This window comes from Elgaria multicarinata, chromosome 7 (genome assembly GCF_023053635.1).
Source record: "Elgaria multicarinata webbii isolate HBS135686 ecotype San Diego chromosome 7, rElgMul1.1.pri, whole genome shotgun sequence".
Classification (NCBI taxonomy): Eukaryota; Metazoa; Chordata; class Lepidosauria; order Squamata; family Anguidae; genus Elgaria; species Elgaria multicarinata.
In genome coordinates, this window is record NC_086177.1 from 76,537,643 (window position 1) to 76,550,035 (window position 12,393).

Sequence of the window (12,393 nt, forward strand, 5' to 3'; positions counted from 1 at the left end):
TCATGATGGTATTGAGAGCCAACAAATCAATGCTTTGTCATCACTCTAACCTGGTTTAGGGATTGGGAGGAACATCCTCAGTGCTGAGGCAACCAGGCTGTGCTACTTCGTCCTCAGTCTGAATTGGGTGTGAGGAGGGGAGAGAATGTTCCAAGAGAGAGAGAGAGAGAGTGGGAGGGACCTCAGCTCAGTGCCTTGGCAATTGGAATGCCCTTGCAGACATCTTTTGCACTTTCTGGCCCTTATGGGAAAAGTGGACAGCTTTCTCAGCAAGTGAAAGTATTCATGAAAACACACACTCCCTCACCCCAATTTCAATTCAGCCCTAGCAAAGATAAGTCCGGTTGCTACTTACTGGGAGTAAATGGCAACCAAGCTACTTCTGTCACTTGAGTGACGGAAGGAAACAAAGGGAATCTTCCTGTTAAGTCCAGTTCATTCTCTGACTGTGTTGTAGAACAGACACTAGCCCTATTGGCTCCTGAAGCTGGAGCTTGGGAGCAGACTAGAGGGAGAACCTTCTGTCCTGGTCCACTGCCAGGCCATAAATAGGAGGTTTGGCTCATGGGGCATGTCTAGACTGGTTGATATCCCGGGGATCGTCCTGGGATCGTCCCTGTGCATCCACATGACGCTCAGGGCATCCCGGGATCAGGGAGGGACGAACCCTCCCTTGCCCTGGGATATCACCCTACCCTTTTATTTCAATTTCCCCACAGTCTCTGGATGATCCCGAGATCACGGGACATGTGGCCCACCATCGCGGTTTTGTCCCAGCTCCTCACATATAAACACAAGGAGCCGGGAGCCGGACAACATGCCCATCGGGGGTGGGGTGGGGGGAACAGGAGGGTTTTTGTTTTTTTTAAACTCACATTTTGTGCAGGAGCGCTCCTCTCCGATTTAAAAAAACAAAACAAAATGGCGAGCATTACGTCCTCTTCCTCCTGGGACATCGCTTGCTGCGTGTAGACGAGGGGGATGATCTCGCGGTCATAAAATCGTGAGATCATTCCCCTCCACCCCCACGTCTAGACATGCCCATGGTTTCAGCACTGTCACCAACCCCAGCTGCACTGCACGAATGGCCCCAAGATTCCTGCCATTCCCATCTATGTTAATCCAACATGCAAGCTGAAATGGTGGTAATGGCCAGTAGGCAGGTTGCCCCATGATGGCTGGGTTTTTAGTCTGGATTTTTTACTCTGTGGCCATTTGTAATCTAATGCATCTTGGTTATCACTCCCACATTCCACCCCCAGTCTGTGCTCAAGTTTGAGGTGATTTATTTCTCATTCTTTTCCAGCAACTCCTGAAACTCCACTACCATCTCCTCCACAAGGCTCCGGCCAGGAATACAAGATAGCTTCAAACCAAGTTACAGTTATTGCACAGCAATCTCTTCCAAAACAAAAGCCATTGTGATATTCATCAGTACTTCAAGTTGTAACACAAGCACTGTGTTAAACCATTGACACAGGAACACTCAGGACAGAGAACTTCAATCCACTATTAAAAGAGGCAAGAACTATTCCCTTCGGAGAAGCATTTGGGTGTGTGTTTTTGTTTCCTTTGCGGGTGGGGGGTGGGGTATCATTTTAGCTAACCATTTTTTTAAAAAAGCCTGAAGTCAGATATGATTTCTGGATGCTGGTAGATGAATGGTGGGGAAAGCTGTTCCTTGTTTGCGATGCCTTTGAATCATAATTGAAGAGGTTTAATTTATTGTCCCTTTATGCCATTTGTCATCTTTAAAAAGCCTTAAGTAAGTACTCTTCCTAACTGAATGCAAAACCTGATTTCAATAAAATTGCAAGCTGAAATGTAGAAATAATGAAACAGCAAAGCAAGCAGTTTTAACAGTTAATCAAAGCAGGTGTCTCATTTTCTTGAGTATACAGTGGAGGTTGAAAGCCAAAATACTTCCTTCAAGCATCTTTATGACATCTGGGTGTGTATTGTATAGTGAAGCCCTGTTCAAGTTTACTCAGAAATATGGTCCACCGTATGGATATAGCACTGCAACCTCTGTGGAAGCAAGTCTCGCTAACTTCCCTGGGGCTTGTTTTTCAGCAAATATTGCTATGGGAGATCCTTCAAAAACACATTTTTCAGTAAATCCCCTTCAGGAGATATTAAGAATGCAGGAATATGACTACTGTGATTTTATTGTTATTTACTAAAGAAACAACACTCTTAGGATTTGGTGTTGGAAACATACTTTCAAATGCTGCACAATATGGAATATGTTCAGATATTTGGTCCAGGATTACATTTGGACAACTAGCCTAGCAAGCACCTTGCTCCTGCTGTGCAACATGGTGGTGGTAGCACTGTACCCCTGACTCCTCTTGCTTCTCACTGCCTCAGATGCTTCCATCTTCTGCATTAAGCGGAGTAAAGAGATGCATGTTTGGAAATGCACTTGCTTAAATAGCTACAAAAGTGGCAAGAACCTTGTTTCAATTCATCACAGAAGGTCCCTCTGCCCAATTTTTTCTGTGGTCCCACTTTTCTCCCTCACTACAGCTCACCCCCATTCAGCAGCAGGGTCTTCTGACTCATTGAGTAACATTTTCAACATAATGGAAAGCACTGGTGGAATGGATACTACCTCTCCTCTGCATCTTCCCCAGATCTCTTGTGTGGGGGGGAATTGTCTAGTGCTTGATATAATTACAAATATCAGAAAAGCCAGCTGTAAAGGCTGTTGAAGGGTCATATCCTGACACAGGCCAGAACTTGATTACCAAGAGATCCCTGCACATAGGTCACCCCAGACAGCATCTCTACCTGTGGTGTACATGGCCAGACCATCACTGTAGGTTATGAGCCGGGATGGAACTAACGGGGATGAGATGGAGTGTGATGCTCCAAGCGCAGAAACTGGCCTTTTTCGCTCACCACTCTCCAGACAAGAGGTAGGGGTTGAGCATGCTCATCTGTGCTGAGAATTTGGACTCCAGACCTTATTCAAACCAGTTGCCCTCTTGGATGTCCTCAAGCTTCTGTTATTGCCTCAACATGTCAGTTTCCACTTATGGTTGGTGGAGTAGAAAGGAGCCATATGACTGACACTTTTTTTGGGGGGGGACTACAAATTATGATATTACCTGAGCAGTGCAGCAAAAAAAAGCAAAGGAACTGAGATTTTGGTGCTTAGCACAGTACATATATTTTAAGAGCACAATAGTATGATTTCATAGACTGACAAAATATTCTAGTTTCAGAAATGAAACTCTTACCTTATTTTTTCAACTCTTAATATTATTATCTATTTTATACAGACTACTCTTCTTTGTTAAATAATAAGTCTATTGTAATTTATTGAGAATCTGATTTATTTTCTAAATGCCAAATTATTTTTGTAATTGCACAAAATCAAAATGCCTAGCTGTGTTAAAGCAGCTTATTGTGCTGAGCTGTTTGAACTATGATGTAATGTATGAGTGTAGGCTTGAGTAGCCATGAAATGGTTGCCGCAAATGTTTTCAGATTGACTGTTTTTCATCAATGCTCAATAAACAGATATTGAAAACAGATGAATGTTAAATGGGCCTTGAAGTAACTTTCCCCCCCTTTGCATAATGTAAACAGCAATGTTGCTTTTTAAATTGGCTGTCATAGCCATAAGCAGAAAAAGTTAAAGCATATTGAAATCAGATGAGAACCACATAACAATTCTAACTACATCAGCTAGAACTTTGATTAGGGTAAATTCCTCCTATTTCATTTCTTTACTCTATTCATTGAAATCCCTAGAATTTCTAAGACGTGAGAGTGCTCTGTGGGAATGACAGGTATTGTACTGAAACTCAATATTCTTATTGCTGTGGTGGTTGTAGTTGAGGTTTCAGATCTTAAAATTATGTGTGAATTTCACAGCAATCATGACGGAAGGGCAGGTTCTGTGGTGGATCTACCACCAAATCCAAAGGTCTGCCATCTTGCTCTAGCCAAGAAGGAAATTATGAAGATTTTTTCTTTCCTTCCCACTCCCTCTTAAGAACGTAAGAAGAGCCCTGCTGGATCAGGCCAAAGGTCCATCTAGTCCGGCACTCTGTTCACACTATGGCCAACCAGCTCTCAACCAGGGACCTACAAGCAGGACATGGTGCAACAGCACCCACTTCATCTTTGTCTGCTATTGCTGGTTCAATTTAGGGGAAGATGTGTCTAGGAAATGGAGAGTGTGCGTGGGGGGAGGGGTCAGGTTCCTGCAGATCTATAGCCTCTTTGAGATGCCCTCAACTGTCCCTGTTTTTTAGAGCTCCTGCTGGACTACCATGGGTGGCACAGTGACACAAGGAGATATCAGACAATGGACTTCTGTCTCCAACCACAGAGGTCCACAGCATCCAACAGCCCCTCAGCTGCAGTGATGCATCTCGCTAATTTGAGACAGTGGACCCATTGGTCTTACATAGGCTTCCAATTCGATAGTTCTGTGTTTGTGTAAAACACACAACTAACATTTCTCTCCCCACTCCCCACCGCCATTCCAAGCTTTAAAACTGCTTCTTCAAGCAAAACCAAACAACCAATAGTTTGCCAACCAAAAAATACAAATATTCTGAGCATGTGTAGTTTCACATTTTAAGCTCTCTTAAAACAAAGCACTGTCATGACATCAGGATTTTGCTTCCCTGGCTCTGATGCTACACATTGACTTGGGAATAAGCACCACTTGGTTGAGTGGATGTTGCTCAGAAGTGTAGAAAAGGATAATATACATTTAAAGTAAAAATAACCATGTACATGCCCAACTCACTACATCTATCAATTTTTTTTTTAAATCAGAAGAAAGGGCGTTCTGACAAGCAACATTAGTTCTGGTGGGCCTGGCATGCTGTGGCAGACCAGACGCTGACATAAGGCCTGTTTGCTGCTGCCCTCCCTCTCTGGGTGGTTATTTGGCCCCTCCTAGTTTTGGGGCCCTGGGCTTTGGCCCAAAGGTCCAGTCCTAGCTGCACCATGGCTCAACTGCCCACCCCAGTTGCTCAGGGCTGCTTCCTTAATTTTAGGTTCCCTCCTCCCTTAATTGGATAATAACATATTTTCAGTCTATATGCATTGTGTTTCCTTGGAAAAGTAAAATAATGTACAGGCTACGGTCAGTATGCTCAGAAGTAAGTGATACAAGGGTATGGTCTAAAGGCACATGATGTGACCACGCTGCTGAAGTGGAGCTGGTTTGGATCTGTTCAAGGTTCTGATGGGAGACTGCTTGGGAACCGCATCCAGTGGTTTACGCAGTTACGAGTCTCTGAACAATGTACTTCTGAAGTGTTAAGAATCCCATAATAGACTCACCTGGTTGAATTTGCTGTTCTGTGGAGCAGGTAAATATAGTGTGGTTCATAAATGGGACAGGGTCATATTGTAGAGAACCCATGCAAATAACCAGATACCCAGCCTGGTCATCATCTATTGGGTAAGCATTGTTCCCCTAGTGGATTATTTGTTCAAATGTCCTAGTTAGTGTTAATAAAGGAAAAGAAATAAAGAGCAGTCATTGTCCCTTATGCAATGATTTACTAAAGCAAAGAATGCCTCAAAGATGAAGTAATAAGGCAACAGGGAAGTGATTTTAAGAGATATAGAGCTTTATCACACCAGCGTTATACTGTGCAATCACTGCGAATTGCGTGCAAAGGACTCCGAAGTTTTCCCCTCTCCTTGGTCTGTGCTTGGAGGGGAGAGAAACAGAGAGAAGGGGATGGAAAGATTTCTCTTCTTTCTGCGGCCTTTTCCTAAGCACAGACCAAGGGGCAGGATGTCATGTTAGCAGTTGAAATCAATGGGATTTACTTTTGAGTAAAGTAAATCCCCTAACCCTGCCTGGAGGCTCCCTCCGACCCTCTGTGGCTCCTCCTTAGGAAAAGGGCGCAGAAAGAGGGGAAAACTTTCCAGCCCCCCTCCCTCCGTTTCTCTTTCCTGCCTCATTTTATCTCAGATATAGGGGGGTGTCAGGCCCAACTCCCAGCAGAGGAGAGGGGAGGATGAGCAGCCATGAAGCAAGTGATGTTAAACCGATCATGGTTCCTTCTCTTGGAGAAGCGGGAAAGAAAGCGAGCCGGCGAGGTGGTGGTGTGTGTATGTGCTTGCTTCAAGTTCATGAACTACAGAAGTGCTGGTTCCCTTACTCAAAAGTAAATCCCATTGATTTCAACTGCTAACATCACATGCTGGCTTACCTTTGAGGAAAGCCCATTGAACAGAGAGAGTCTTACTTCTGAGTAAACACATGCAGATCATGGAAGGGGGGAGGGAGGTTTTCAGACAACATGAATGGAGGGTCACTATATAAATGAAGTAGGATAATTCGAGGGAGAACCACAATAAAAGGTTATGTGGGATGAAAGCCATAGCCAAGCCTATCGCCTTCCTCTTCTCCCTCCTTTACATTGCTTATGAGGGCCTTCTCTGCTGTGGCACCCCAGCTGTGGAATGAGCTCCCTATGGAGCTTCGCTTGGCGCCTAGATTATATGCTTTTAGACGCCAGGTAAAGACCTTTTTATTCTCCCAGCATTTGTAAATAAATTTAACTTGGTGTTTTAAATTTGTAATTTTGCATTGCTGCTGTTTTTATCTGGTTGAGCTTTTATATTGTATTTTATATTATGGTTTTATACTGTTGTTTTATACTTTGAATGGTTTTAATTTTTGTGAACCCAGAGAGCTCCGGCTATTGGGTGGTATAGAAATGTAATAAATAAATAAATAAATAAATGTAGGCTATAATTAATATTTTTCACACTGATTGTGTCTGTGGGTGGGCAAATATATCTTTTTTAAACATTCTCATTGTTGTAAGTTTCAAATAAATTGTCCATTTAGCTTCTTCTTAAAATGTGCCTCTTGGCAACAAGAATTATTTGATTCAAATTATGGTTTGGATCCAAAGATGCTCTCCTGCTCACGGGAGGGCTATTTTTGATTTAGTGGAAGAATCCTGTGCGAGAAAAGTAGCACCTAATCCAGCAGCGATGGGTATTGTAGTCTAACAACTGGGAGAGCACCACGTTGGGAAAGTTGGTTAATGGTTCAGTCCTATGGCTCCTGGGAAGGCACCTCTTTTGGCACCCCTTAACCTAATATCCGCAGGGCTCAGTCCTGGGCCCAGTGCTCTTCAACAATTTTATTAATGAGTTGGATGAAGAGGTGCAGGGAACGCTTATCAAATTTGCAAATAACACAAAATTGGGTGGGATAGCAAATACCCTGGAAGACAGAAAATAACTTCAAAGTGATCTTGATAAGCTGGACAGCTGGACTGAAAACAACTTTAATAGAGATAAATGCCAAGTTCTACACCTAGGAAAAAGAAACACACAGTTACAAGATGGGGGATACTTGGCTCAGCAATACTACAAACGAGAAGGATCTTGGAATTGTTGCAGATCACAAGCTGAATATGAGCCAACAGTGTGAATGTGGCTGCAAAAAATGCAAATTCTATTTTGGGCTGCAATAATAGAAGTATAGCTTCCAAATCGCGTGAGGTACTGGTTCCCCTCTATTTGGCATTGGTTAGGCCTCATCGTTTTGTTTAGTACTACATTTTTATTAATTTCTCTAAGCTATTGTGGGTGGGGTCGGTTCATCTTACTTTTCTTTTATAATAAAGTTCAACTCAAATACTGATTTAAAAGGACAGGCTTTTTATTATAAAGTGTGTATATAAAAATTAGAAGGGATCCTCTAATGTTTATTTAACCTTGTATATTTAACGAGAATAGTCACATTATCTGTGGATATCTAACTATCCATATTATACTCTGTTTATGCACCTGAATAGAAATAAGATGACAGGGAATATTAAAATGGTAGCCATACACTACTCTGAATAATTGCTTTTCTTGAATCGTCCAGCTGCATAGCCAGTGGGCACAACTTGAACTTCTACATTTTGGGAAGAAATCTACATATTCAAATTGCAGTGAGAAAGAGAGAAGCAGATTCAAGATCTCTGGGCTTTCAAAACTAATTTTGATGTCAAGCAAATTCATAAATACAGTAGCAGAAAAATTACTTTTGTAAAATAAAAGTGACATAGATTAAAAAGTTTCTAGATAAATTCAGTATGCATAGATTTCTATCAAAGCTGGAGTCAAGTTTTCTTTTTCCATTTAATATTTTATATTCTTACAATGTCATATTTCATTTTTACTTCTACCAAATACATGAAATTTACCAAATTTACTTCTACCAAATACATAATGGTTAGTCATGATGCAATTGAGGGCAACCAAAATTAGGTTAAGCAGTCACTTCATTTCATTTCCATACCGCCCAATAGCTGAAGCTCTCTGGGTGGTTCACAGTCCGGCTCATGGAAATGGTAGCCTCCAATCTACACCATTCTTAGGCAGCTGATCCACTGGGATCTAGAAGTCAGAGTAGTCCAATGAAATGCTGTGTAAACATCTTTCTTCTAGGCAGTAGAACTGCAGTACCTTAACTGCACATAATGAGGCTCAGTCTTCAACAACAAAATATTCAAGAGTGTCCAGAACAACCTGCAAAATAATAGGCCATCTTAATTAGCTTTGTTACCAGAGAAACATATGTGGTTACTGCTATCAGGTAAATCACAGTGTGATCTTTTGATCATATTCTCTTCTCCACCATGCAAACTGCCTTGTTTAGTCATTGTTCTGGAAGCTATTTACTATTACACTTACTATTTCACTAAATGGAAGAATACCTTATGAAAGGAGTATTGCCAAAACCCAAGTTATGAATTCATGGTAGTAGACTCCCGTCTTGGACACATTGAGTTCACTCCAGATGTAGTCTTATTCAGAGAAGACCCATTGAAATCGACTGGACAAGTTACTCATCATTAAGTTAAGTCCCATTGATTTTAATGGTCCTACACTGAGCAAGACTACATCTTAAGCTAACCCCTTCTGTCATATATTATCTCATCTCTAAAGCTACAATCCTATGCTAAGTCACACTGAAATAAATGGGGCTTACTTACGTATAGGATTCTGCTGTGTACGTTATGAGTTTACAAATGAAATATAACAATAGTGGCTTTGGCAGGCAGAAATATCTAAAAATATATAGTATCATTTGCTTTTTATGCCACTTTTCTTTTTCTTTCTTTCTTTCTTTCTTTCTTTCTTTCTTTCTTTACAATATTTTTATACCGCTCAATTATCTAAAACAGATTTCAGAGCATTGCACATAGGTATAAACAGCAAAAGAAAGAAGATTTAAAAAAGCAAATTAAAATTGTTCAATATAAAATAAAGGAACCAGAAAAACAGTGGCTAGTCAGTTGAGGAGGGGTTCTCAAAACAGAGTAGTTTTCAGGAGGTGCTGGAAGCAGCTTAGTGTTGGCAACTGCCTGACCTCCAGGGGTAGGGAGTTCCACAGAGAAGGGGCCACCACACTAAAGGCTCTTCTCCTGGTGGATTCCAATTGGGCCATAGGTCCATGTGGAACCACCAGAAGTACGCCCTCCGATGACCTCAGCGATCGGGCAGCTTGGTAAGGGAGAAGGTGCTCTCTCAGATATCCTGGTCTCAAGTTGTTTAGGGCTTTGTACACTATGATTTGTGTCAAGCAAATGTTCTCAGATGAGTTCTGGAGAAAGGTTCATAGATTTAGCCAATGTAATAAAGAAAGCATGAACACCAGTGTAAAACATGAAAGTTTGGGTCTTTGGCAAATAGTATCATTACTTTATTTTGGCTAGAAATTGTCTCATAGAAAGTTCATTTAAAAACAGTGATATTAATGGCAAATAGGGCTAAAATGAAGAGACTAGACAGCTCCTGCTTTAGGGAAAGCATCAATAAATATTAATATCACAGATTAGCTAAGATTCTTGTCAGGGACAAAATACAGCAGCGATGAGGTTAAAAATGGGATGCCATTACATGGTTCAAGCAGTGTGTTCTTGCTGTAACAAGGGCTTTTTTGCAACTACGAAAGAACAGCTTCACCAATTTTTTTAGCACAAAGGCTGCTTAAAGAGAAATTTGTAAGGAAGTGAAATAATCAGAAATCAAGCTTGGAGGGGGGGTGGCAAAAAGAAGAATGATCAAATTTTATGCATTTAATCTCATCTACCATGAAATTCATGAGTTTAGAATATTATTTAGTGTAAGGGGGGGCAGACAGTAGATCTTAGTTTATTAGTAGATCTCTGGGTGATCCTGAATAGTTCAGTGAGGATTTCTGATTCCTAGTTATTTAATAATAGAAGCAACAAAATGACTCTCTTGCTGACCTACGTTGTACTGCTAAAATGAAGAAAGCTTGTGATAATCGCTTCCAGGAGAGCATTCATGTGTGGAAGGAGGACAGTGAGCTACATTCAGTTCTGGTACTCAAAACAAATCCGTAAGCTCAGAATTCTTTGTTCTAAGTATATGTTATTTCACCAGGCTTCAATTGGTGGATCAAGGGTCTCTAGAGAGCCAGTGTGATATAGTGGCTAGAGTGTTGGACTGGGAGTTGGGAGATCTGGGTTTTAGTCTCCACTCAGCCTTGGAAGCTCACTGGGTGACTTTGGGCTAGTCATGGACTTTCAGCCCAACCTACCTTACAGGGTTGTTGTTGTTGTGAAGATAAAATTGAGAGTAGGAGGATGATATATGCCGTCTTGAGTTCCTTGTAGGAAAAAAGGTGGGATATCAATACAATAAATAAATAAATAAATAAATACTAAGTAAATCATGCTGTCTTGAAGACTGCTCACCACTGATGTAGTTTAAATGGAAACATATCTAGACGACTCCTCTTTCTCAGAGAAATGAACATAGCAAACCATTTTTGTGTCCTCACCCGTGATGGGAAAACTAATCCTGTCATCATTCGTAATTTGCTCACCAATTACAAATCTAGCATTTTAAGTTTTTACAAAAGGTGCCTGTTATTATAAGATCATAGAGTAGCAACATATTTCAACTTATTATAATATGAGGTAGCCCAAGAGCTTTTAAACAACTTTCTTCTTTATTTTCTTTAAGATCTTTAAAGGCAAAAAAAAAAAAACCTTGAAGGAGCTAGTAAGCGCTTTCAGAACAGGGCCAGAATTGTCCTTGGAAATGCTACAACATGATCATGTGATGTTGTTTCCAGGGTCTGTATGGAAAAAAAAGATGGCTGCCCCATTGGCCCACAAGGACAGCCATCTTTCCCTGCCCCCATACAGTCCCTGCAAACAGTGCAACATGATCACATATCCCCGATGTGTGCTTCTTAGCCTTGTTGCTACCTTTAAACAGATGTTAAAGAAGAAAGAAGAAAACGGTTAGAAACAAAAGAGTCTTTTAGTTAGCAAGATGCCCACTTCTGTTGTAATGGCTCTGGAAAGAAAGGTGTGTTATAGTGGAGTCACATCCTATATTTTTTTTGTGTGTACTAGACGCTAGTTAAATGTACATCTGTAGGAGTTAAATGTACCTGTGTCCAATACAAAGTTTTAAGGTGTCATGCCGGTGAAAAGCAAATATTTTCAGGTACAATACCAATTCAAAGTTATTTTGAAGTATTGGTAATAATTCTTGCCCCGTCTGGCACCAAGAAGGGGGCTTAATTCAAAAATCCTTGATAGAAAAATATTTTTGCATTGTAGATAAACAGGTTTCACTCTTGCAGTCAAATGAGAGTGTATTTGTGAGATTATATTTCAAAGGCTGTATTGCAGTCGATCAGAGCAGAAGGGTTATCTTTGATGCTTGCCAGTCTTCTCAGGAGAATAGACCCCATCATTAAATAAATGCATTATATTCATTATTCCTGCTTTCCTCCTATCACCTTTTCTCTTTTTTAATTCACTTTGTTCCTTCCACTGTATCATATGGGGTCTTTATTTTCAAAACAGGGTACTCATGTGCTACCTCTTTGAAAAATTTAAATATATAATGCACTGAACATTCCCTTTATCTGGCATGCCAGCAATATCTTCAAAACGTCTGGCGTGTTTGTCAAGCAAGGACAGCCCTTCTGAAATCCTTTCTGAACCTTGTTAACTAATATCCTTGTTGCAACCTTCTTTCTCTTACTTCTGCCACAAATTAATCCATCATAGATCTTGTAATCTGAATGATCCTGCTTTACCTTTTCTTCTAGGGAGCAACGCTAACATGTTCATTTTTGAATTCCAGTAAGTTTTCATTCCAGCTTAAGAAAATAAAATCTTTGTCACAAACACTTCTCTGAGGATCAACTATTCCTATTGTAGAGACAAGGTATCTAAGGGGATCATACTAGCCCACTGCTGAGCCCCAAATTTCTTAAGACGCTACAAAATAAGCTGGCTGAGTTGCCTTAAAGTCAATAGTCACAATGGTGAACTTTGGGGTAGAAGTCACCAGAGTCTGCATCAGATAGGGGGGCAGGATGCAGTGGTGTAGAACACTGCAACG

General features: G+C 40.9%; 1 protein-coding gene across 4 annotated transcripts in view; it reads left to right on the forward strand.

Moving 5' to 3' along the window:
• Positions 1-3,505, forward strand: part of HNF4G (hepatocyte nuclear factor 4 gamma) — a 78,091-nt gene extending 74,586 nt beyond the window's left edge. For all 4 annotated transcript variants that reach the window (XM_063130853.1, XM_063130854.1, XM_063130855.1 and 1 more), the window contains one exon: positions 1,307-3,505. In XM_063130853.1, coding sequence (XP_062986923.1) covers positions 1,307-1,425 — 119 coding nt within the window. In that variant the 3' untranslated portion in view covers positions 1,426-3,505. The remainder of the gene's footprint in view (positions 1-1,306) is intronic.
• The last annotated feature ends 8,888 nt before the right edge of the window (positions 3,506-12,393 follow it).